At 43.2% G+C, this 26,767-nt stretch overlaps 1 protein-coding gene across 5 annotated transcripts; it reads left to right on the forward strand.

The window, feature by feature from the left end:
• LOC115416553 (SUN domain-containing protein 2-like) lies at positions 1-26,767 on the forward strand. Of its 5 annotated transcripts, XM_030130355.1 has the most exons (20): positions 1-202; positions 3,615-3,803; positions 4,648-4,829; positions 5,888-5,914; positions 6,140-6,463; positions 10,806-10,880; positions 10,993-11,094; positions 13,567-13,654; positions 14,224-14,273; positions 17,283-17,527; positions 17,615-17,866; positions 21,770-21,862; positions 21,941-22,014; positions 22,105-22,249; positions 23,300-23,578; positions 23,976-24,060; positions 24,152-24,267; positions 24,354-24,521; positions 25,363-25,455; positions 26,071-26,767. In XM_030130355.1, the coding sequence occupies exons 1-20, from the start codon at positions 147-149 to the stop codon at positions 26,185-26,187; spliced, it is 2,760 nt and encodes a 919-aa protein (XP_029986215.1). In that variant the 5' UTR covers positions 1-146; the 3' UTR covers positions 26,188-26,767. The 5 variants fall into 5 exon arrangements, with proteins under 5 accessions (XP_029986215.1, XP_029986216.1, XP_029986217.1 ...); XM_030130356.1 differs by lacking the exon at positions 10,993-11,094 and having other exon boundaries at positions 2-202; positions 23,300-23,584; XM_030130357.1 differs by lacking the exon at positions 10,993-11,094 and having other exon boundaries at positions 5-202; positions 13,567-13,642; positions 23,300-23,584.

The following is a 26,767-nucleotide window of genomic DNA, read 5'->3' on the forward strand; positions in this document are numbered from 1 at the left end:
AGGAAGTGGCTCTGTAAGTAGGTCTAAGGTGAAGCTGAGCCGTCGCTGCTTCACTGTGTCTGTGTGCGTTTGTGTGTGTGTGTGTGTGTGTGCGTTGCGGTACGTGGTGGTATGGGCGTCCACGCGTACGTCCCGGGGGTCTTGGTATGATCTGGTTCTGTGACGAGGACCTGGATGTGCAGAGCTGGGGCTGGACTGACCTGTGTGTATCCTCCGTTCTTCTTCTGTGGTGTCAGCGCTGTGTTCGTATGTAGGTCAGGGATTTGTGGGAATCAGACCCAGTGACCGCTGGAGTGTCTGTGGTGGGGATCGGTCAGGCTCCTGGTTATCGATAAAAACCAGAGGTGGATACTGGTGTGAGCCCACAGCGAGGTTTACACGTGTTCACTAAAGCCTATCCTGTTGTTTTTATTGGACATAGAATGAATTACAGCTGACTTTTATCACTGATTAAACTCTGAGTAAAGTTTATTATGAGTAGAAAATGAAGAACATTGGACCAGAAAGCCTTCCACAGTCTAAAGTTCAGCCAGTGGTGTGGACTTACATTTATTCTAGTTACTAAATAAAGGAATACACAGATCGGATGATTTATATCAGCACAACTTTGCTATGTACGGAAGCGTACTGCATTCACACACAAAATAAAATTCAGCTCTGTTTGTCCAAATTAACGAGATAATCTTGCTAATTTGGAAAAACAGAGCCGACTTTTATTTTTTTGTGTGAATGCAATAGAGCTGCAACTGATTAATGGATTAGGTGCTTGAAGCGAATGCAAAAATTCCCCATTTGATTAATCGACTGGAATTGTTTAAAGGGAAATATTCTGTCAGTTTTCCTGAAAAGAAGCTTCTTTGTGCGTCACAATAAGCGTCCATTGGTTCAGTCCTACAGGTGTGAGTCTGAAACTGTCCCACTGGTTCAGTCCTACAGGTGTGAGTCTGAAACTGTCCCACTGGTTCAGTCCTACAGGTGTGAGTCTGAAACTGTCCCGTTGGTTCAGTCCTACAGGTGTGAGTCTGAAACTGTCCCACTGGTTCAGTCCTACAGGTGTGAGTCTGAAACTGTCCCGTTGGTTCAGTCCTACAGGTGTGAGTCTGAAACTGTCCCGCTGGTTCAGTCCTACAGGTGTGAGTCTGAAACTGTCCCGCTGGTTCAGTCCTACAGGTGTGAGTCTGAAACTGTCCCGTTGGTTCAGTCCTACAGGTGTGAGTCTGAAACTGTCCCACTGGTTCAGTCCTACAGGTGTGAGTCTGAAACTGTCCCACTGGTTCAGTCCTACAGGTGTGAGTCTGAAACTGTCCCACTGGTTCAGTCCTACAGGTGTGAGTCTGAAACTGTCCCACTGGTTCAGTCCTACAGGTGTGAGTCTGAAACTGTCCCGTTGGTTCAGTCCTACAGGTGTGAGTCTGAAACTGTCCCGTTGGTTCAGTCCTACAGGTGTGAGTCTGAAACTGTCCCACTGGTTCAGTCCTACAGGTGTGAGTCTGAAACTGTCCCACTGGTTCAGTCCTACAGGTGTGAGTCTGAAACTGTCCCGTTGGTTCAGTCCTACAGGTGTGAGTCTGAAACTGTCCCGTTGGTTCAGTCCTACAGGTGTGAGTCTGAAACTGTCCCGTTGGTTCAGTCCTACAGGTGTGAGTCTGAAACTGTCCCGTTGGTTCAGTCCTACAGGTGTGAGTCTGAAACTGTCCCGTTGGTTCAGTCCTACAGGTGTGAGTCTGAAACTGTCCCGTTGGTTCAGTCCTACAGGTGTGAGTCTGAAACTGTCCCGTTGGTTCAGTCCTACAGGTGTGAGTCTGAACTGTCCCGTTGGTTCAGTCCTACAGGTGTGAGTCTGAAACTGTCCCGTTGGTTCAGTCCTACAGGTGTGAGTCTGAAACTGTCCCGTTGGTTCAGTCCTACAGGTGTGAGTCTGAAACTGTCCCGCTGGTTCAGTCCTACAGGTGTGAGTCTGAAACTGTCCCGCTGGTTCAGTCCTACAGGTGTGAGTCTGAAACTGTCCCGTTGGTTCAGTCCTACAGGTGTGAGTCTGAAACTGTCCACTGGTTCAGTCCTACAGGTGTGAGTCTGAAACTGTCCCACTGGTTCAGTCCTACAGGTGTGAGTCTGAAACTGTCCCACTGGTTCAGTCCTACAGGTGTGAGTCTGAAACTGTCCCGCTGGTTCAGTCCTACAGGTGTGAGTCTGAAACTGTCCCGTTGGTTCAGTCCTACAGGTGTGAGTCTGAAACTGTCCCACTGGTTCAGTCCTACAGGTGTGAGTCTGAAACTGTCCCACTGGTTCAGTCCTACAGGTGTGAGTCTGAAACTGTCCCGTTGGTTCAGTCCTACAGGTGTGAGTCTGAAACTGTCCCGCTGGTTCAGTCCTACAGGTGTGAGTCTGAAACTGTCCCGTTGGTTCAGTCCTACAGGTGTGAGTCTGAAACTGTCCCGTTGGTTCAGTCCTACAGGTGTGAGTCTGAAACTGTCCCGTTGGTTCAGTCCTACAGGTGTGAGTCTGAAACTGTCCCGTTGGTTCAGTCCTACAGGTGTGAGTCTGAAACTGTCCCGTTGGTTCAGTCCTACAGGTGTGAGTCTGAAACTGTCCCGTTGGTTCAGTCCTACAGGTGTGAGTCTGAGGACGGGGACTGGAACTCCTTCTACCACACACAGAAACACATGAGTGTGAACAGGAGGGAAAACTGACATTCTCCTTCTGTTCCTCCTCCTGTTTCTCCTTCTGCTTCTCCTCCTGTTTCTTCTCTTGTTCCTCCTCCTGTTCCTCCTTCTGCTTCTCCTCCTGTTCCTCCTTCTGCTTCTCCTTCTGCTTCTCCTCCTGTTTCTTCTCTTGTTCCTCCTCCTGTTCCTCCTTCTGCTTCTCCTCCTGTTCCTCCTCCTGTTTCTTCTCTTGTTCCTCCTCCTGCTTCTCCTCCTGCTTCTCCTCCTGTTCCTCCTTCTGCTTCTCCTCCTGTTTCTTCTCTTGTTCCTCCTCCTGTTCCTCCTTCTGCTTCTCCTCCTGTTCCTCCTCCTGTTTCTTCTCTTGTTCCTCCTCCTGCTTCTCCTTCTGTTCCTCCTTCTGCTTCTCCTTCTGCTTCTCCTCCTGTTTCTTCTCTTGTTCCTCCTCCTGTTCCTCCTTCTGCTTCTCCTCCTGTTCCTCCTCCTGTTTCTTCTCTTGTTCCTCCTCCTGCTTCTCCTCCTGTTCCTCCTCCTGCTTCTCCTCCTGTTCCTCCTTCTGCTTCTCCTCCTGTTTCTTCTCTTGTTCCTCCTCCTGTTCCTCCTTCTGCTTCTCCTCCTGTTCCTCCTCCTGTTTCTTCTCTTGTTCCTCCTCCTGCTTCTCCTCCTGTTCCTCCTTCTGTTCCTCCTCCTGTTTCTTCTCTTGTTCCTCCTCCTGTTCCTCCTCCTGTTCCTCCTTCTGCTTCTCCTCCTGTTCCTCCTTCTGCTTCTCCTCCTGTTCCTCCTCCTGTTCCTCCTTCTGTTTCTCCTCCTGTTCCTCCTTCTGTTCCTCCTCCTGTTTCTTCTCTTGTTCCTCCTCCTGTTCCTCCTTCTGCTTCTCCTCCTGTTTCTCCTCCTGTTTCTCCTCCTGTTCCTCCTCCTGTTCCTCCTTCTGCTTCTCCTCCTGTTTCTCCTCAGCTCCAGTTACTCCTCCTTGGTGTCCGACTGTGAGCAGGAGCAGCAGGTCCTCCTCCAGACCTCCATCATGTCCAGACGCAGCCTCCGCCTGGACGACGGCCTCCTGGACCGCGGCCTCCCTCACGCCAGCTCCTCCTTCAGCTCTGGAGGAGTCAGCTGGAGGAACAGCCGGTCAGTGTGGACGGTCAGGTGGGCCTCCTCCCATGGCCTCCTTCATCCCACTCCTCCTCCTCGTACTCCTCCAGTCTTTCTTTTCTTTTCCTTCCCTTTTCTGTTCTCCATCTCCTTCTCCACAGTCATTTTCTCCTTTTCCTCCACCTCCTCAGTCTCCTCCTTTTGCTCCTCTGTGTTCTTTTTCTTCTTCTCCTCCACCTTTTCCACCTCACGTTGTTTTCTCCTTTTCCTCCTCTGTTTTCTTCTTCTCCTCCACCTCCTCAGTCTCCTCCTTTTGCTCCTCTGTGTTCTTTTTCTTCTTCTCCTCCACCTTTTCCACCTCACGTTGTTTTCTCCTTTTCCTCCTCTGTTTTCTTCTTCTCCTCCACCTCCTCAGTCTCCTCCTTTTTCTCCTTCTGTGTTCTTTTTCTTCTTCTCATTCTCCTCCACCTTCTTCACCTCACTTTCTTTTTTCTCCTTCTTTTCCTCCTGTTTTCTTCTTCTCCCCCTCCTCAGTGTCTCTATTTTCCATCTTTTTCTCCATCTTCTTGTTCATATTGTTGTTCTTCTTCTCCTTTTTGATCTTCTCCTTCTCATCCTCCTCCTCTTCCATCTCCTTTTTCTCCTCCTCTCCCTTCTTCTTTTTTTCCTCCTCTTTCTTCTCCTTCTCCTCCTCCATCTCCTTTTATTCCTCTGCTTCCTCCGTCTCCTTTATCTCCTTCTCCATCTCATTGTTCCTTTTCTCCTCTTCCTCTGTCTCCTTCTTTGTTTCCTCCTCTTCCTCCCTCTCCTCCTTCTTTTTCTCCTCCTCTGTCTGCTTCTTTTTCACCTCCCCATTCTCCGTCTCCTCCTCCATTTGACTGTTTTTCTCCTTTTCCAGGTCGTTGAAGCCTCGCCCCCTCTCCACCTCCTGCTCGGACTCTCTCCTGGTCCAGACTCCTCGTAAACCTCCTCCTCTCCTCAACAGCAGCGTTCACAGCGTGGTGTCGGACACCTCCCTCCTGTCATCGCTGCTCGACGAGTCTTCCATCCAGGAGACGACGCTGCTCGACTCATTCTGGGGTGAAATAAAAATACGCAAATACATAATTGAATCCGATTCTTTAATTAGTTTCCATTTAAATTATTTTATGGTATAATCCTTAAGAATTAACATTTCTAAGGTGTTTTTAAAAAGGAATTCACTGTTTCAACTCAAGTTCATTCCATAGTTTCACTCCAAAAATGGAAACCTTTTTATTTTATAACTCTGTTTTTTCTTCCTCTTAAATGATAAACTCTTTTTGTACAAACAGGACATGGTTTGTTTTTAACTTAAAAAGGCTTTTGCAGTGTTTTTAATTCTACAATTTTTAAACATTTCTGAATACAGGATCCCATAATAAAAAGTTGAATACTGAGTTCATGAGAACCACCTTTATTTATTATTGTAATTGCTCTATTTTCAAGTTTATTTCTAGGATTTTTGTTCATTTTATGTTCACTTTCTCACGTATATAATATTCCAGTCAGTTAACAGTCCGGTATATGCAGACATTTTGTCCAGAATATCAGCAGATTTGGACAGATTATGTTTCATATGTTCTATTCATGCTCCATAATCGACTCTGTGGATTTTATTTCATAATTGTTCAGTTTCAATTCCATCAATACTCAGTTTTCTTTGACAGTTTACCCTGTTTCATTCCTAACCCCCACCCGGTGCCTCCCATACCTACTTTAACTGAAAACACTCTAATAATGTGACCATGAAGAACCAGTTTTAGTCAAATAACACTTCATGAATCGAAGGCCTGTTAACCCTTTAGGCACCAGAGATTTTTTTCCAATTTGCATATTGTGATGTCACAGGGCGGTGGCCATATTGGATCGTGTAACATTGAGTAAAATTGTTCTTTTTTTTTTGTCATCTTATCCTTAAAATAAATGAACTTAAACATTCGTAGAAAGTAAACTGCAGTAAGTTTTAGTATCTTTTTCCGTTATGTTGCTTGTCGTAATATTGCCACTTTGGCGTTTAAAGGGTTAACCCTAGACCAGTGACTGCTGGTAGTGTTTATTCTGTACTGACTGTATTTCCAGTTTCAGTCTGACTCTTCATTGTCTTCTGGTTTCTACAGGTTTGGATCAGGATTGTGATCCCAAAGGTGGGTTTATATCCACCACATAAATGTGATCAGTTTCATTATTTGCGGTTGAAAATGTCATAATCGTTCTGTAAACCTGCATGTGTGTCCTCATCCTTCTGTTTTTACACTCGTCATTGTTAATGTCTCTAAATATGTATATTAATCAAAATCATCCAGTTTAATTCCATACACTGACTTCTCCAGTTCATATGTTTACATGTATTTGTCCGGTGTCTGTTCCAGAAAGCACCGTCATCGAGCAGAGCGCGGCGGTGGCCAACAGCACTCTGACCGGCTCAGACGGTCCCTGTGTCAAACATCCCGCTCAGACTCAGACGTCCACGCTCAGGCTTTACTGTAAAGACTGTGACCTCCGACCCGACAGGAAGGAGTTGGGCTACTGCTCCTCCTCCAAATCCACCAACCCCACCTCCACCTCCACTACGACCACCGCCGCCGCCTCCTCCTCCTCATCCCCTTCGAAGCCCAGACCATCAGAACCTGAGGAGGATCTGGAACCGTCCACCACCATCTACAGCAGAGACCGGAGCCGCAGACACAGGACAGGTGAGGACGTTGGCTGTAGACCAGACAAAGAGCTGACGTCGGAGCTGCTGGATGTTCTGCTGGGTTCTTCTGGGCCTTTTGGTTTAACTCCTCTGTAGTTTTTGTCTAAGCTGAAGAGGCGTGTTATTGTTGATGATGATTTTTAGCTCAGATTTTTTTTTTTTTTTTATTCTTTGTTTTATCAACAGACAATACAACACAGAAACTAGGGGTCACCAGTTGATCACTAAATATTTAAATAACAGACGATAGTAATTATGCTTTGTTTTGTTTATAATCCAGCTATTTTGGATTCTTACCTCAGTTTTGACGGTTTTCCTGTCGTCCTGGTCAGTTGGAGGGTTCATCCTCCCTGCTGTTTTTATTTATTTTTAGTACCTCCGTCAAGGAGGTAATGTTTTTGCCGGTGTTGGTTTGTTTGTCTGTCTGTCCATGTGCAAGATAACTAAAAAAAGTTATGGATGAATTTGGATGAAATTTTCAGGAAATGTTGATACTGGCACAAGGAACAAATGATTAAATTTTGGTGGTGATCGGGGGATGGGGGGTGGTGGTGGTGGACTGATCTGCCTTGGTGGAGGTCGCTCTCCGAGTGCTTTTCTAGTTAACTTCTTTTAAACCAGGAAAAAAAAAAGTTGTTTAAAAATCTCTTATGCAAGAGTGTCCTGGCCAAGCCGACAGCAGCAGAAGTTACCGACAGTAGAGATTTCATTCATACATCTAAAATATATGTATGTGTGTATATATACAATATATTATCAATATGAGTATTGGAACTTTGTGTAAATGCGACTGCGATACAGAAAAAGTGTCTGGGAAACGATGACTGCAGCCATTAAATAGATGGCGTTCAGTATCTGATGTAGAAGATCTCCTCAAAAAAACGTCTATAATAATGCACATATTCTATCCCTGTCTTTATAAGGTTTATATGGAATGTCTGAGTTAATTCTGCAGTGTTCTATAATCCATTTATCCGTCTGTGTCCTTTAACTTCACTCGGCCTCAAAAACCTGCCTGAAAACTGCGACTTTTACTTTTTTCTTGAAGAATCTCTAAATCATTCAAAAGATGATCAGTGTATGCGATTTATTTGGATTAGTACAAGTGAGATTTAGAGACATTTGATTTTTCTTAGTCTGGTAAAGGTTCATCGTGTCCTCCAAATACAGCTGTGTAAGTAATTCATTGATCAGACAGGGGCAGTTGTTTACCTGCTTTACTTCCTGGTACTGCGTTCTGATGAAAGCTACGGGAAGTAGACGACACTTGTAAAGCAGGTCAACAACTGGCCCTGTCTGATCAATGAATTACTTACAGACTGATTATTCTTATGTTTCTGTGGGAGTTAAATTCGTCTAACTCTTCTGTTTTCTAACCAGAGTTGACTCAGATCCAGTCCTGAAGTCACTTTTCATCCCTGCTTCTTTTTTCTCTTTCACCATCCACTAACCTGCAAAGATTCTTTAATTTACAGGTTGATTTGTCAGGTCGTTCAGATGCCGGTCATTATGTTGTGTGTCTGCCTCACAGAACACATGTTTTGTATAAATCTGTTTATGTAAATCACCACTTCCTCTTTATTTGTACAGTGAATTTAACTCTATGGCTGAGCTGCACCAACATGGATTTATTTTAACCCAGAAAGACCCAGTGCATGGCTGGTCCAAAATAGTTTTTTAGTTTATTTCAGTTTAGTTTATTTCAGACACAGACATAATACAAAACATATGGAAGAAAAAAAATTATTATTATTATTATTATTATTATTATTATTATTATTATTATTATTATTAATAATAATAATAATAATGATAATGATAATAATAATAATAATAATAATAATAATAATAATAATAATAATGATGATGATAAAACAATACACAAATAAAAAAACAAATAATCGAAAAAAGAACAACTGTTGTGCCTGAAAGGGAGTGGGGAGTTTTTTTCCTCTATATTTAACTTTTCTTATTTGATTTATCACCATTATTTATAATATTATCCTCTGCAGTTTGCAGTTTTTCAGTGAAAATCAGGTATTTTACTGATATTTCATTCACTGATCATGTGGATGTTCTTAATAGCTCAGAATAAAGTTGAAGAATATTATATCAAAAACAGAAAACTCAAGAAAAAGCGAACTTTTCAGCAAAGATATCAGAACTTGAACATAAACCCAGTGTGTCCATCCACTGTCATTGATCCAACTGCATGGGTTTGACTGGAGAATCAATGTTGTAGAAGATGATGGTGTTTCCATGGTAACTACATAGCCATTGAACGTCCAAATGGGTCATGTCTGATGACCATGAAAAGATTAATAACTGTATTTTCCATCAACTATTGACATGTATTGACAGGTTTAGTGGATCAGAGGTTATTAAACATTTTAGATCAGATGATGCTTTTGGTTGCCAGTGGCTGTTTGCGTCTTTATGGGTAAATGTCTTATCACATAGAATACAATAGGCTTTACTGCCATTAGGCGTGACTGTTAGGAAACGTTTTAGTATTTGTAGATCCACTGTGATCTGTAAGTTGTAATGTACATGTGTAAACGATAAAATGAGGCATAATTTTGTTAAAACTGCACTTACTTTCCTCAAGAAATGTCAGGTTGTTCACATTTTTTCAGGATAGTTTGTAAATGTAAACCCTGTCATTATGTAATTTGACTTTATTCACTCTAAAACAGAGAGAAAAGTTTGAAATTGCTATTATGTTATTGTATCCCCGAAATGGAGTGTCAGGGATATAGTGGTTTTACCCCAAGTGCTGCTGAATCTGCTGCTGGATCTTTTTGGTGTTTGTTGATGTCTAGGACAGATTTGGTTGGAGTTCTTCTCCTTGATAACCAACATAGTGGACCCCTAGCTGAAGAACCCTGTGGATTTCAGCTTCTCTATGAGTATTATAAGTCATCCACATGGGGGCGCTTTAGTTGAAAATCACTTTATTGGACATAAATAAAGCAATAATTGGACGACTGGAAATTTGTAAGACGATCAATATGAACCAAATTGTATCTCATGTTCTGTCTACCATCCACAGTTCATATGGGCTCATTTTCATTCACTGGGAGGAGTTTTGTGGGAAAAATGGCTTCTCTGACCATTATCCTGCCACTACTGCAGCTCAAACTGAGTTCAGATCCATTGTCTAACAGTTCACTACCTTGAGTTTACATGATGTCATATTTGGACACCAGGGGGCGTGTTTTTTCCAAATGGTTGGGGGAGCTTCTGCTGACAAATCAGGTTTTTTGGACATTATTAAGGAAACGGTTGGCCAGTCAAGCTCAAACGTGGTTCATATTGATTGTCAACATTGTGTCGTGTATTTGCTTTATTTTATAACAGAGGACTGGGAGGTTTCAGGGATATACTCCCCTGACGGTGTAAGCCTCATTATTTCACTGGTTTGACCCACTTCAGACCAGATCAGAGCCTGAATGTAGAACCTGAACTAAAATGACTTTGACACCCCTGACCTAAAGAAGGACAGAATTAAAACTGCTCCTGGTTTTACTGGTTGTGGTTTTGCGGTTCCAGATGTTCTGCAGCTGTGGTTGGACTCTGCTGGTCGGAGCGTCCACAGAGCTGCCGACTCCTGCCGGTCTGTACTGACCCACACCTGGCAGGCCTGTCAGGACCTGGTCCACAGACAGACCCGGACCGGACCTGGACCTGGACCTGAAGGTAGACCCAGTGGGGCGGTCTGGTCCTGTGCTGGTGGAGGGTCTTGAACTTACAGACCCAGACCAGACCTGGACCTGAAGGTAGACCTAGTGGGGCGGTCTGGTCCTGTGCTGGTGGAGGGTCTTGAACTCACAGACCCGGACCAGACCTGAACCTGGAGCTGAAGGTAGACCCAGTGGGGTGGTCTGGTCCTGTGCTGGTGGAGGGTCTTGAACTCACAGACCCAGACCAGACCTGGACCTGAAGGTAGACCTAGTGGGGCGGTCTGGTCTTGTGCTGGTGGAGGGTCTTGAACTCACAGACCCGGACCAGACCTGGACCTGGAGCTGAAGGTAGACCCAGTGGGGCGGTCTGGTCCTGTGCTGGTGGAGGGTCTTGAACTCACAGACCCGGACCAGACCTGGACCTGGACCTGGAGCTGAAGGTAGACCCAGTGGGGTGGTCTGGTCCTGTGCTGGTGGAGGGTCTTGAACTCACAGACCTGGTTTTATTCACAGGCTCTCCTCACCTGTTTTCCTTCCAAACAAATGGGCTGCACCTCTTTGCTTTGGCTGTTGCCGTGGTGACATGCAAATCAGCTGGTCCTGGCGTACGTCCTCCCTCCTCTTCTTCACATCCTTCTTCTTTATTTTGTGTTTTAGTTCATTCCAGTCACTGCACAGTGATGAGTCTGAAGGAGCGGAACCCCAAGGATCTTCCACCCGCCGGATCTCTGTGTGAGTCTTTAAACGCATCACGTGACCCAAACTGGACCGGACCAACGGGGGCTGTGTGCTCGCACTTTTACTGTCAGTGTGTCAGTATGTTCAATTCACTGTGACTCAACAGGTGACTGTAAAGACAGAGCTCATCCACAGATGGACACTGTCTCCTCATCCTCATCGACATCCACTGTGTTGGGGCTTTTATGGAGCGCTGCTGTGTTTACAGGTTCAATCACTAATCTGACATCTGCTTCCAGGATTTGGACTGTTTAGTAGATTAGGAGGGAAATTATGTGGACAAAAGTCTGTGGACGTGTTGAATTCAGGTGTTTCTTTTCTAACAGGGGTCTGGGATACAAAACAATATGGACTAATGTTAGAATAGAGTTTTATATTATGGGATAAATATCATTGCATTGGATAGTTTGGGTTAAATTATCTTCACTTCCAAAATGAACCATAGATGGTTTGGACTTCATTTATCTCAACTTTGATTTAGCTTTTTTCGTTTGTTTTTTTTTTTTATCCATGACTGATTTTAAATGTTCTTCCTCTAAATTTCTAAAATTTTTTCCTGCTCTGACTGTAAATAATAAATTTCTGCCACAGCTAATTATCTACTTTCATCACATCTGACTGAGGAAGAAAACATTGATGTTTCTAAACTGTGTGGACATTAATATTGGGACACATTATGTCTACAGCTGTAAGATGTCCTGTTCATGAGGATTTCAGATTTAAAAAAAAAAACAAAAAACAATATTTCTATATAGTTTAATGGTAGATTTTTCTTCCTCAGTAAGATGTGAAGTAGATGGTTAATTGTGGTAGAAATTATTTAGTCAGAGCATGAAAAATATTTTAGAAATTTAGAAGTAGAACATTTAAAATCATAGTCATGGATTAAAAAAAACAAATCAGTGTTGAAATAAATTCAGTCCAAACCATCTGTGAGTCATTTTGGAAACAGATAATAATTTAACCCAAACTAACTAATGCACCGATATCTATCCCATAATATAAAACTCTATTCTGACATTAGTCCTTCTTGTTTTGTATCCCAGAGCCCTGTTAGGAAACAAACACCAGGATCCAACGTGTCCACATACTTTTGTCCACATAGTGTAGTTTATTGATCAGATGTGACTAATCCCAGTACTGACCGTCTGTTGTGTCTCCATTAACACCCTTTAACCCCTTCACTGCTGTCGGATCCTCAGCCTCCTGTCTCTGTCATCTGATTGGCTCTGCAGCCGTGGCCTCCTGGCCGATCGCCAAGGCTTTACTCTGTTCTTCCCTCAGACTCGGACACTCTGCAGGTTAACGCCATGGGCTTTGGTTTGGTTTGGTTTGGTTTGGTTCTCCTTTTCCTCCCTGAGATGCAGCTGGTGTCTGTCGGAGCTTTGTGCTGGATTTGCAGTGTTTTCAACTCCTGTAGATGCTCAGATTAGTTCTTCATTCTGTGGTGTTTCTTTGTTATTGTTTTTGACAGTTCTGTTTGTCGCTGCAGGTCTTTTTGCATGTGGTCTGCTCCAGCTGCTGCCTCCACTTTAACCCATAAAGACCCAAACATCCACCACCAACTAAACCCATCTACTGATCTAAAATGTATAACTTCTGAACAACTAATCCTGTCAATACAATGAATTAATTCAAGCAAAATACAGTTCTTCATCTTTTCACGGTCATCAGATATAACCTATTTGGATGTTCAGAAGCTCCGTAGTTACCATGGAAACATCATCATCTTCTACAACATTGATTCACCAGTAAAACCCATGGAGTTGGATCAATGACAGTGGATGGACACACTGGGTTTATGATCAGTTAATGAGAGATTGGACTGAAAAAGTTACTTTTTCTTCAGTTTTCTCTGTGTTTGATGTAATAACCATCAACTTTAATCTGAGCTTTTAAGAAAATTAACATGCTCAGGAAATTAAATATAGGAAAATGTCTGATTTTCTCTAAAAAAACAAAACATAAATTACAGAGGATAATATAGAAAACATGTTCATCAATCACTTAAGAAAAGTTAAATATAGAGAGGGAAAAAATATTTTGGAGCTGCCACAAAAGTACTACTGGGTCTTTATGGGTTAAAATACATTAAGTACTAAATGTTCACATCAAAAAGCTGCAAGAAAATATTATTTGCCAATTTTCCATTAAATCTTGTAATGACCTGGTCATCACCACCAAATATTCATTCTTTTTCATAGTTTTAACCATTAAAATGTCAGTTTGTGATGTGGCCAAAACTTGCATATTAGAGATGACATTTTAATGTATTTTTGAAGTCAAATATGTAAATAATATGTAAATATGTATATAATCATTTGAATTGTGTGTGTGTGTGTGTGTGTATATTAGTATATAATGTTTGTGTTTTGCACCATCTTCATGCATGCACATTTCTTCTTGCACTTAATTAATGCAGTTAGTTAATGGGACCGTATTGAAACTGGACTGGGTGCTGAAGTGCCTCCTCCTGCTTCCATCGGTGGTTTTTCCTGTTCCTACCTTCTTATCCGCTGTTGGTTTGCAGAGCGTGGACATAGCGCCTTCGTCTGGTTTTCTCTTCATTAGTGGTTTTGTTTCCTCAGAACCTCCTCCTGCATGACGATCTGCTGGTGAAAGGTTTTTAATGGATCAGATCAATTAAAACCCTGATTCTGTCTTTACTCTGTGTCTTCAGGTAAAAGAGCGGCCGATGTGTTCAGGCGGCTCAGGAAACGATGGCATCACTTGACCATGAACGTCCCTCTGACTCGGTCAGTTTGGTGTTTGTTTTTTTTCTTCATTCTCTTTATAAAGAGGTGAAGTCCTCAAGTTGTGAGATGTGACAAAGACAATATATTTCTATAACAATTTCACCACCTGTGTTTTCAATACCATCGTACACACCAGATCATTTTCATCTACACAAACCTGCATAAATATGCCATAGAGCAGCATCGTGTGGGATTATGTTTTGGCTTTTTTTTTTGTCTCATACTGTGACGTTCAGACCCTAAAACTCAGTTTAACCCTGAACACAGTCAAGAAGGGAAACACACTTTACAAAATCTACACTTTAGTTTTCACAAATAATCATTTTCAGTGACATCAACTGTACCTTTCATGTGGATAAAAGACCAGATACGTGGATACTTGACAGAAAACCTGAACCCCCCAGTATCAGACACTATCCTGTTATTAATGTTGCCTTCAGGTGCTGTTGGGAAGATGAGTCTTTCCACTTGTGAATTCCACATTACAAACACGCTGTTGTTGTGAAATGAACAGTGTAAACCCAGCTGCTGATGCAGTCAGATACATGTGATTTAGTCCAGTTGTGTTGTTTGTCCTGTAGGTCTCCTCTTGGTCTGCTCCTGTTTCTGATCCTGCTGCTCTTCGTCTTCGGTAAGATCCTCCTTTCATTACCTGAACTACAATGTGATTTCTGATCACGAGTCTGTTTGGTGTGATGTTTTAAAGGATGAACATATGTCTGTGTCCATCAGACTTTTTAATTCTACTGTATAACCTCAGAATTTTAATAACACAACAATATTTTTGCACAAAACTGATGTTTCTCTAGTACATATTGTACAAATTGCTGCTTTAATTGCATTTAATAGTGTTTTAATATGAATGTGTTTAGTGTATATATACAGGGGGTGGCTTCAAAAAGTTCATAGAAAAGGAACATAGCTTTGACTTGGATTACATCACATAACGCTTAGTTTTACACAGATACACTTAAAGGCTGGTATCAATGCTTGCAGAAGTCTTACTGACATAGAATAGAATAGAATAGAATAGAATAGAATAGAATAGAATAGCCTTTATTGTCATTGTGTGTACATTTCCAGTCAGTGCAGTCATATTTTATGAACACCAGTGCTACAGAAATAAGAATACAGCAAATATAATGTTACAAAAACTAAAAAATATCAAAATATAATAAAAAGAAAAATTTACAATTTAACAAAGTAACATGAGCATAAAGCTTAGTAGAATAAAAAATAAGACTGGATAAAATATGAATAGTATTAACGGTATGTATTATCATCAATAACAGTATGCATATATGTTTAAAAAATCAACATCATAACTTAAACAGTTTTTTCCACCAACTTTTTGGAGCCCACTCTTATACATTTAAAGATTAGATAAGATAGAACTTTGTTGTTCCCTTGGGAAGAGCTATTGTTTACATATAAGAAATATTACAAAACCAAAAGGAAAGGGAAAAATAAGTAATGATAATAATATTGGCTTTAACAAGTGGTGAAAAACAGGCAATTGTACATTAGAAATAAAGTAGTAATAATAAATAATAAAAAAGTAATGACTATATTATAGTATGGATGTATTGAGCTATATATGTGTATATTTATATATTTTTTTTATGTAATTCTGATCATTTCTTTCCTTCTACTTACTACTTTAGCTGAACCACACACAACAGTTTGTCCTTGGGTTAATAAAGTGTTGTGGTTCTGGTTCCAGAGGTTCATCATGGACCCTTCATTAGCTGGTCTTAGTGTTTTAAGGTCTGGTCTGGTCTGATCTTAGTGTTTTAAGGTCTGGTCTAGTCTGGTCTGGTCTGATCTGGTCTGGTCTTCAGGTCTGTGCTGGTCTTAGTGTTTTAAGGTCTGGTCTAATCTGGTCTGGTCTGATCTGGTCTGGTCTTCAGGTCTGTGCTAGTCTTAGTGTTTTAAGGTCTGATCTGATCTGGTCTGGTCTTCAGGTCTGTGCTAGTCTTAGTGTTTTAAGGTCTGATCTGGTCTGGTCTGGTCTTCAGGTCTGTGCTGGTCTTAGTGTTTTAAAGTCTGATCTGGTCTGGTCTGGTCTTCAGGTCTGTGCTGGTCTTAGTGTTTTAAAGTCTGATCTGGTCTGGTCTGGTCTTCAGGTCTGTGCTGGTCTTAGTGTTTTAAAGTCTGATCTGGTCTGGTCTGGTCTTCAGGTCTGTGCTGGTCTTAGTGTTTTAAGGTCTGGTCTGGTCTTCAGGTCTGTGCTGGTCTTAGTGTTTTAAGGTCTGGTCTGGTCTTCAGGTCTGTGCTGGTCTTAGTGTTTTAAAGTCTGGTCTGGTCTGGTCTTCAGGTCTGTGCTGGTCTTAGTGTTTTAAGGTCTGGTCTGGTCTTCAGGTCTGTGCTGGTCTTAGTGTTTTAAGGTCTGGTCTTCAGGTCTGTGCTGGTCTTAGTGTTTTAAGGTCTGATCTGGTCTGGTCTGGTCTTCAGGTCTGTGCTGGTCTTAGTGTTTTAAGGTCTGATCTGGTCTGGTCTGGTCTTCAGGTCTGTGCTGGTCTTAGTGTTTTAAGGTCTGGTCTGGTCTTCAGGTCTGTGCTGGTCTTAGTGTTTTAAGGTCTGATCTGGTCTGGTCTGGTCTTCAGGTCTGTGCTGGTCTTAGTGTTTTAAGGTCTGGTCTGGTCTTCAGGTCTGTGCTGGTCTTAGTGTTTTAAGGTCTGATCTGGTCTGGTCTGGTCTTCAGGTCTGTGCTGGTCTTAGTGTTTTAAGGTCTGGTCTGGTCTTCAGGTCTGTGCTGGTCTTAGTGTTTTAAGGTCTGATCTGGTCTGGTCTGGTCTTCAGGTCTGTGCTGGTCTTAGTGTTTTAAAGTCTGATCTGGTCTGGTCTGGTCTTCAGGTCTGTGCTGGTCTTAGTGTTTTAAAGTCTGATCTGGTCTGGTCTGGTCTTCAGGTCTGTGCTGGTCTTAGTGTTTTAAAGTCTGATCTGGTCTGGTCTGGTCTTCAGGTCTGTGCTGGTCTTAGTGTTTTAAGGTCTGGTCTGGTCTTCAGGTCTGTGCTGGTCTTAGTGTTTTAAAGTCTGATCTGGTCTGGTCTGGTCTTCAGGTCTGTGCTGGTCTTAGTGTTTTAAGGTCTGGTCTGGTCTTCAGGTCTGTGCTGGTCTTAGTGTTTTAAAGTCTGGTCTGGTCTGGTCTTCAGGTCTGTGCTGGTCTTAGTGTTTTAAGGTCTGGTCTGGTCTTCAGGTCTGTGCTGGTCTTAGTGTTTTAAGGTCTGGTCTTCAGGTCTGTGCTGGTCTTAGTGTTTTAAGGTCTGATCTGGTCTGGTCTGGTCTGGTCTTCAGGTCTGTGCTGGTCTTAGTGTTTTAAGGTCTGATCTGGTCTGGTCTGGTCTTCAGGTCTGTGCTGGTCTTAGTGTTTTAAGGTCTGGTCTGGTCTTCAGGTCTGTGCTGGTCTTAGTGTTTTAAGGTCTGATCTGGTCTGGTCTTCAGGTCTGTGCTGGTCTTAGTGTTTTAAGGTCTGGTCTGGTCTTCAGGTCTGTGCTGGTCTTAGTGTTTTAAGGTCTGATCTGGTCTGGTCTGGTCTTCAGGTCTGTGCTGGTCTTAGTGTTTTAAGGTCTGGTCTGGTCTTCAGGTCTGTGCTGGTCTTAGTGTTTTAAGGTCTGATCTGGTCTGGTCTGGTCTTCAGGTCTGTGCTGGTTCGGTCCAGCTGCTCTACAGTCCGTTCTGTCCTTGAACATCACGGAGCCGTGGTCGTCGTCCGCTGAACTTCCGCTCACCTCCAGCTTCACGTCCTCCCAGAGTCAGACACCAGGGGGCGCCACAGACGAGTCCACAGACCAGCCCACTGACCCTCCAGAGTCCACCGAGGTCCAGATGTACACGGAACCGCTCAGACCTCCGCCGACCCAACCGTCCAACAGAGCCGCCCAGGTTCAGATCCTCCAGAAAAATGACAGTGTTTGATTTTCCCGCCTGTGTCTGCTTTTCCCAGCGTCCTTCTCTGTGGTCGTTTCCCAGGAGCGTCCGTCGTCCGCGGAGGATTCTTCCCGTCTGGTGCGTCTGGAGGAGTCTCTGTCGGCGCTGTGGGCGCGGGTGGAGGCCGGAGGTCAACGGGCCGAGCGGAGACACGCAGAGGTCCTGCAGCTGTACGCGGACCTCAGCTCTGTGAAACCCACAGACCACGTGGAGTCCTGGGTCACAGAGCTGCTGGAGCGGCAGCTGACGGAGCTCCAGACCAGACTGGACCAGGACCGGCACATCACAGACCAGGTCAGGAGGGACGGGAGGTTTGGGACCGGATCAGCCCTGGTCACATGTCAAACATATCTGTATACTGTTTATTAATCGAGTAGAGTAGAGTAGAGTAGAGTAGAGTAGAGTAGAGTAGAGTAGAGTAGAGTAGAGTAGAGTAGAGTAGAGTAGAGTAGAACAGCCTGTGTTGTCATTGTGTGTTCAGTTCTACTCCAGTCTGTGCAACAACATGAATAAAACACCAGTGCTTTCGAAAACAAGAATAGAGCAAATATAAAATTACAAAAACTAAAAGTAAGATAAGAAAATAGAAAATTTCACCAAAGTCAATAAGAATAGAACTAAGTAGAATAAACAAATAGACACAATATTACCACAATGACAGTGTGTATGTCTATGAACTCAAGTCTGTACAAATAGTGCATTTATATTTTGATAAATATTGAATAAATATTGCAGAACAGAAGATTATTATCTATATATTGTGAAACATGTTATAAAAGATCATATTTTTTTCCACAATATTTAGATGATAATCTCCTGTATTAGTATATTTGTGTGTATTTACAATTTGTTTGAGGTCAAAATTCAAATCTTTTTAATTTTTGCTTGACTTTTTAAAATTCTGATCCATCCACTAAAATCATCCCATTGTAAACAGTTACATTAACACCTTCGACCAATGAGCAGAAAATACACACCGACACATTTAACATTTTACATTTGACCTAGAACCAAAAGAATAATAGAAACTAATGCTGGTGTTAATCACTGACTTATTAATATAATGACAAATACCAACACTGCACTGTACTGTATTATGTTGCAGTAAAAGTACTATTACTACTACTACTACTACTACTACTACTACTGTTACTATTACACTACTATTACTATCAAAATTACCATTACTACTACAAGTACTACTATCACTACTACAACTACTACTACTACTATTATTATCATTACTACTACTGCTACTACTACTACTGTTACTATTACCATTACTACTACAATTGCCATTACTACTATTACTACAATTACTACTACTACTATCATTACTACTACTATTACTACTAGTACTACTACTATTACCGTTACTACTACTACTACAATTGCCATTGCTATTTCTACTATCACTACTACTACTACTACTATCATTACTCCTACTAGTGCTACTACTATTACTACTGCTATTACTACTATTACCATTGCTACTACAATTACCATTATTACTGTTACAACTGCTCCTACTACTACAACAACTATTACTACTATTACTACTACTATTTTTACTACTACTACCATTACTACTACTTACTACATTACTACTACTGCGACCTCAGTACTGCAACAAACACATACTTGAGTACAAGCCCTGCAGGAAAAGATCAAATCAATGTAATGACTAACACTGCACTATATATGTAACTGTGTACCACTGTATATGTATAAGTACTGGTGCTACTGCTCTGTCAGTATTTGTGTAGTAGTACTGGTGCTACTGCTCTGTCAGTATTTGTGTAGTAGTACTGGTGCTCCTGCTCTGTCAGAATTTGTGTAGTAGTACTCCTACTGCTCTGTCAGTATTTGTGTAGTAGTACTGGTGCTCCTGCTCTGTCAGTATTTGTGTAGTAGTACTGGTGCTCCTGCTCTGTCAGTATTTGTGTAGTAGTACTCCTGCTCCTGCTCTGTCAGTATTTGTGTAGTAGTACTCCTGCTCCTGCTCTGTCAGTATTTGTGTAGTAGTACTCCTGCTCCTGCTCTGTCAGTATTTGTGTAGTAGTACTCCTGCTCCTGCTCTGTCAGTATTTGTGTAGTAGTACTCCTGCTCCTGCTCTGTCAGTATTTGTGTAGTAGTACTCCTACTGCTCTGTCAGTATTTGTGTAGTAGTACTGGTGCTCCTGCTCTGTCAGTATTTGTGTAGTAGTACTCCTGTTACTGCTCTGTCAGTATTTGTGTAGTAGTACTCCTACTGCTCTGTCAGTATTTGTGTAGTAGTACTGGTGCTCCTGCTCCGTCAGTATTTGTGTAGTAGTACTCCTACTGCTCTGTCAGTATTTGTGTAGTAGTACTGGTGCTCCTGCTCTGTCAGTATTTGTGTAGTAGTACTCCTGCTCTGTCAGTATTTGTGTAGTAGTACTCCTGCTCCTGCTCTGTCAGTATTTGTGTAGTAGTACTCCTGCTCCGTCAGTATTTGTGTAGTTGTACTCCTGCTCCTGCTCTGTCAGTATTTGTGTAGTAGTACTCCTACTGCTCTGTCAGTATTTGTGTAGTAGTACTCCTGCTCCTGCTCTGTCAGTATTTGTGTAGTAGTACTCCTACTGCTCTGTCAGTATTTGTGTAGTAGTACTGGTGCTCCTGCTCTGTCAGTATTTGTGTAGTAGTACTCCTGCTCCGTCAGTATTTGTGTAGTAGTACTCCTACTGCTCTGTCAGTATTTGTGTAGTAGTACTCCTACTGCTCTGTCAGTATTTGTGTAGTAGTACTTCTTCTGCTCTGTCAGTATTTGTGTAGTAGTACTCCTACTGCTCTGTCAGTATTTGTGTAGTAGTACTCCTACTGCTCTGTCAGTATTTGTGTAGTAGTACTCCTACTGCTCTGTCAGTATTTGTGTAGTAGTACTCCTTCTGCTCTGTCAGTATTTGTGTAGTAGTACTCCTACTGCTCTGTCAGTATTTGTGTAGTAGTACTCCTACTGCTCTGTCAGTATTTGTGTAGTAGTACTCCTACTGCTCTGTCAGTATTTGTGTAGTAGTACTCCTACTGCTCTGTCAGTATTTGTGCAGTAGTACTCCTACTGCTCTGTCAGTATTTGTGTAGTAGTACTCCTACTGCTCTGTCAGTATTTGTGTAGTAGTACTCCTACTGCTCTGTCAGTATTTGTGTAGTAGTACTCCTACTGCTCTGTCAGTATTTGTGTAGTAGTACTCCTACTGCTCTGTCAGTATTTGTGTAGTAGTACTCCTACTGCTCTGTCAGTATTTGTGTAGTAGTACTCCTACTGCTCTGTCAGTATTTGTGTAGTAGTACTCCTATTGCTCTGTCAGTATTTGTGTAGTAGTACTCCTACTGCTCTGTCAGTATTTGTGTAGTAGTACTCCTACTGCTCTGTCAGTATTTGTGTAGTAGTACTCCTACTGCTCTGTCAGTATTTGTGTAGTAGTACTCCTACTGCTCTGTCAGTATTTGTGTAGTAGTACTCCTACTGCTCTGTCAGTATTTGTGTAGTAGTACTCCTACTGCTCTGTCAGTATTTGTGCAGTAGTACTCCTACTGCTCTGTCAGTATTTGTGTAGTAGTACTCCTACTGCTCTGTCAGTATTTGTGTAGTAGTACTCCTACTGCTCTGTCAGTATTTGTGTAGTAGTACTCCTACTGCTCTGTCAGTATTTGTGTAGTAGTACTCCTACTGCTCTGTCAGTATTTGTGTAGTAGTACTCCTTCTGCTCTGTCAGTATTTGTGTAGTAGTACTCCTACTGCTCTGTCAGTATTTGTGCAGTAGTACTCCTACTGCTCTGTCAGTATTTGTGTAGTAGTACTCCTACTGCTCTGTCAGTATTTGTGTAGTAGTACTCCTACTGCTCTGTCAGTATTTGTGTAGTAGTACTCCTACTGCTCTGTCAGTATTTGTGTAGTAGTACTCCTACTGCTCTGTCAGTATTTGTGTAGTAGTACTCCTTCTGCTCTGTCAGTATTTGTGTAGTAGTACTCCTACTGCTCTGTCAGTATTTGTGCAGTAGTACTCCTACTGCTCTGTCAGTATTTGTGTAGTAGTACTCCTACTGCTCTGTCAGTATTTGTGTAGTAGTACTCCTACTGCTCTGTCAGTATTTGTGTAGTAGTACTCCTACTGCTCTGTCAGTATTTGTGTAGTAGTACTCCTACTGCTCTGTCAGTATTCCTGTGTGTTTTCCAGACTCGTCAGCAGGATTTGCAGTCCCAGCGGACCCAAGTGTCTCGTCTGGACCGTCTGGAGCTGGACCTGCTCAGACTGACTCGGAGGACGGAGGTGAGGACGTCTGGACCGCAGATGCGCTCCGCTCTGTGTGGATTCTCTGACGGACACCGTTTGGCTTTTGTTTCTCAGGAGCTGCAGCAGAGACGGGACGCTGCTCCGAAGGCGGCGCCGGCGCCGTCCGGTACGCTGCCGTCCGCCGTCAGGTGAAACCTCCGAGCCTCTGTTCTCCTCTGCAGCATCAGGACGGTCTTCATTCTGTTCACGCTGACGTCAAACCTCGTTTCCTCCCGCAGCGCCGGCGTGGACCGTCAGTCCCATGATGCCTTGCTGTCTGAGGTCACGCGGTTGGAGACGGCGCTGGAGAACGTGAGGCGGGAGGTGAAGGATCTGTCCGGGTGTGGAGACGGGTGTAGACAACTGTCCACCATCCAGGATGCGGTGAGGAGGAACCAGACGTCAAGTTCCACTTAAAAAAAAAAAAAAATCTACATTATATGAAAGAAAATGAGTTGGACTGAAGCCGTTTCCATTCACACTAAAACTCCGATTATCCGATTATTAGTGCTCATTAGTCTGGGTTTCAGTGCATAGAGAATGGGATCCCTCAGGGCACCGTCTTAGGCCCCATCATTTATATGTTTATATTAATGTATTTGCAGATGTCAGTTCTACAGATGAACACTGAACCCATTTACATCCACACAAACTCTGATGAATATCGGATTTATGGAGTTATGGGATTATTATTGATCATGTAAACAGTCTAATCTGATCTGTTTTATCAGATAACAGCAGTAATCGGAATGTGAGAAATCAGATTAACTCACCTGGATTTACCCCCAATACTCCCATGTCTTCATACATGTGTTCAGGTTAATCTGATTCATTCAGTTCTGTTACATCTGAACATGTGGAAAAACTATTAAAACCATAGAGAAGGGAAGTGACGGAGAAAATAATAACAGGAAGTTAGATTCCACTGTCACTACTCGAACAAAACAAAACCGAACAAAAATGTAGTAAAATAATGAAAAATTAACAAAACTGAGGAAAATAATGAAAAAAAAACTGAACAAAAATGTGATAAAATAATGAAGAAATAAACAAAACTGAGTAAAGAGTAAAATTAATAAAACAAATATTTAATAAAATAATGGATAAAATGAGCAAAACTAAACGATGTGAACTGAAGACGATCACAGGAACTTTGATTCCACCGTCTCTACGAAATAAATCCAATAATGGACTGAAGGGTCTAAACCAGGGTGTATGGGTAATCCTATTTCTGAAGTGCATGTAAACACATCAGATCTGATCAATAACACTTATTGCATTTTTATCATCATGTAAAAACGGACTCGGTGACGATTTATCTGTTGTTTCTTTTCACTGTTTGAGTTTTTTTGCTTCAGAAAATGGTGAAAAACGCCAATAAATGCGACGTCCTTGTATTGTTTGTTTTTTTTTATGTGTGCGTTTTCTTGTCAGATCTTGTCCCAGGTTTCCACTTGGGTCCAGGAGGAGGTGCGTGTCCTGGTCTACGGGAACCAGCTGGCGGTGGGGGGCGGGGCCGTCCCAGAATCCCTCCTGCAGTGGTTGTCCAGCCGGTATGTGAGCGGCGCCGACCTGCAGGAGGCGCTGTCGTCTCTGGAGCGCAGCATCCTGAAGAACGTCAGTGTGCAGCTGGAGCACAGGCTCCACCCACAGGAGGAGGAGGAGGAGGTCCTGCAGAGGGAGGGGGCCACAGGGGGGGGCGTCACAGAGGAGGTGAAGGTTCAGCACTTCATACTATTATTATTATGATGATTATTATTATTATTAATAAAGACGCAAGGAACACACAACGTCTGATAATAGATTTAAGTATGAGTCAGTACTGGAGCGCTGAGTTTAAATACAATCCCATCAGATTATATTCAACAGTTTAATTCAAAGAAAAATGTACAAAGACAAAAAGAGACATGGAAGATGAAGAAAAACAAAAACAGTACAGATCTTTGTCTGCTTCATCTCCATCTTCTCCTCCTCTATTTCTTTTCTCTCCTTCTCCTCCTTTGTCTCCTTCATCTCTTTCGTCTCCATCTCCTTCTTCTACTCCTACTTTGTTTTGTTTTATCTCCTTCTGTGTCTCCTCCTCCTCCTCCTCCTCCTCTTTATCCTTTAGGAGGTGCGTGTGATCGTCCAGGATGCTCTGCGGTTGTTTTCTCAGGATAGAACTGGTCTGGCTGACTTTGCTCTGGAGTCTGGAGGTCAGTGTTGGTTCTGATCCGGTCCAGACTTCATTAGACCGGTCCTTTCATACTGGTGTTGATGGTGTGCTGTTCCTGTGTGCTCCTCTAGGGGGCAGTATCCTCAGCACTCGCTGCTCTCAGACATATGAGACCAAAGCTGCTCTGCTCAGTCTGTTCGGTGTTCCTCTGTGGTATTTCTCTCAGTCTCCCAGAGCCGCCATCCAGGTAAACACACACACACACACACACACACACAGAGGTCACATGACCTGACCTGGGCTCTCTGTGACCTCTGACCCCCCCCCCTTCAGCCTGACGTCCATCCTGGGAACTGCTGGGCCTTCAGAGGGTCTACAGGGTTCCTGGTGATCCGTCTGTCCATGAGGATCCGCCCCACCGCCTTCTCTCTGGAACACATCCCTAAAAGTCTGGCTCCCAGTGGAACGCTGCGGTCCGCACCCAAGGACTTCAGCGTCTACGTAAGAAACACCACCACCGTCTATTCACCTTTAACCCACCACCACCACCGTCTATTCACCTTTAACCCACCACCACCACCGTCTATTCACCTTTAACCCACCACCACCACCGTCTATTCACCTTTAACCCGCACCACCGTCTATTCACCTTTAACCCGCACCACCGTTTATTCACCATTAACCTGCACCACCGTTTATTCACCTTTAACCCGCACCACCGTTTATTCACCATTAACCCGCACCACCGTTTATTCACCTTTAACCCGCACCACCGTTTATTCACCATTAACCCGCACCACCGTTTATTCACCTTTAACCCGCACCACCGTTTATTCACCTTTAACCCGCACCACCGTTTATTCACCATTAACCCGCACCACCGTTTATTCACCTTTAACCCACCACCACCGTTTATTCACCTTTAACCCGCACCACCGTTTATTCACCTTTAACCCACCACCACCACCGTCTATTCACCTTTAACCCACCACCACCACCGTCTATTCACCTTTAACCCACCACCACCACCGTCTATTCACCTTTAACCCGCACCACCGTTTATTCACCATTAACCTGCACCACCGTTTATTCACCTTTAACCCGCACCACCGTTTATTCACCTTTAACCCGCACCACCGTTTATTCACCTTTAACCCGCACCACCGTTTATTCACCTTTAACCCGCACCACCGTTTATTCACCTTTAACCCACCACCACCGTTTATTCACCTTTAACCCACCACCAGGTTCAGCTGGAATGGAACTGAACTGAGTTTAGAAGGAACACCTGGAACTAAAGTGAACCTGAAGACGTGTGTGTGTGTGTGTGTGTGTGTTTCAGGGGTTGGATGATGACACTCAGGACAGAGGGACGATGCTGGGCTCGTTCACTTATGACCAGGATGGAGAGGCAGTGCAGACGTTCGTGGTCACGGTAACAGCCCCCCCAGTGCACACACGGTCCATGTGTTCAGTAGAAGGACAGTTCCTGTTCTTCTGACACCTGCAGTCACAGCCTCTGCTCAGCCTTCTACTGACATGAGTCCACTTTCCACCCTCATTAAAAACATTTGTCTTTCCTTTGTTTCTTTTCCCACACACACACACACACACACACACACACACACACACACACACACTCTGTGGTATAAAGGTGAGTGTGTCAGTATGTTGTGTTTGTGTCTGGTCTTACTTGTTGTCACGTCTTGTCATGTTTTGTTACATGTTCAACAGATTGAGATAGTTACTTAAAAGAAGTAAACACTGATGTGTGACTCAGGTCCACCAGTCCATGTCTGTGGAACCTCCATTCACAGACGGTCAGTACTGGTTGAAGGTACAGAAGCGTCCTGTGGAGGTGTGGTCCACCTGAAGGCTGTGCTGCTGCTCCACAGGCTGGAGGTGTCAGTGTGTGTTTGATGACAGGATGTGCATGAACTTCAGCCCAATGACAAAGAGCAGAAGTTCACATGGTCCAGTCCAGAAGTACAGGAGTGGAAGCTGAGTTTCAGATGGACCACAGCTTCATGTTTGTTCTGCTCTTCTGCAGGAGGACGTGGACCGCTCCTTCCAGATCATCGAGGTCCAGGTTTTGTCCAACTGGGGTCATGACGAGTACACGTGTCTGTACCGCTTCAGGGTCCACGGGACGCCCGCTGACCACTGACCGCTGACGGTTCCACAGCTCCGTTTACACCTGGACCAAAGAACCCAACCTGCGGGTGCCTGAGGACCTGCAGACCAACCTGGGACCAGAACCAGAACCAGAACGGCCCTGTTTACACCTGGAACCAGAACCAGGACTGACTGACCCCCTTTCTCCAGTTTGTTTTGTATCAGTGTTTGGATTTCTGCTGCTGCTTTTGATCTCATCCATTCAGTGGAAAATCTACAACGAATGACTGTGAACGTCCTGTCGTGTTTCAGCTTTTAGTTCAGTAGAAGCTTCATAACAGAGGAACCCCCCCAAACCCCCTGGTCCGTTTGGTTCTGTCAGCAGCTGCGACTGAACCGCAGTAAAAGTGTCATGAAAGGGAAGACCGTCTGCTGCAGCCAGGATCCACATCTGCTCCAAAGGCTTTTATTTGGATGTTTCTCAGGTTCAAACAGTTTTTATCGTCTTTAACTTAAATCTGACCTTAACTTTTTTTTTTTGTTTTTTGTCCTGTACATATATTTGTGTTTTTTGTATGTGATTTAAACTTTGAAAATGTCTTATTAAAGATGTGAATTCTGCGTTTTTAAAA

The sequence above is a fragment of the Sphaeramia orbicularis genome, unplaced genomic scaffold (assembly GCF_902148855.1).
Source record: "Sphaeramia orbicularis unplaced genomic scaffold, fSphaOr1.1, whole genome shotgun sequence".
NCBI lineage: Eukaryota > Metazoa > Chordata > Actinopteri > Kurtiformes > Apogonidae > Sphaeramia > Sphaeramia orbicularis.

Bases quoted from the DNA above. Each gene is read 5' to 3' on its own strand.
- LOC115416553 (XM_030130355.1), top strand. From the start codon at position 147: ATGATCTGGTTCTGTGACGAGGACCTGGATGTGCAGAGCTGGGGCTGG. The intron at 13,655-14,223 runs TTTGTTTTTTTT...TTTGTCCTGTAG, and splicing joins CTGACTCGGTCAGTTTGGTG to GTCTCCTCTTGGTCTGCTCC. The intron at 21,863-21,940 runs GTGAGGACGTCT...TTTGTTTCTCAG, and splicing joins GACTGACTCGGAGGACGGAG to GAGCTGCAGCAGAGACGGGA.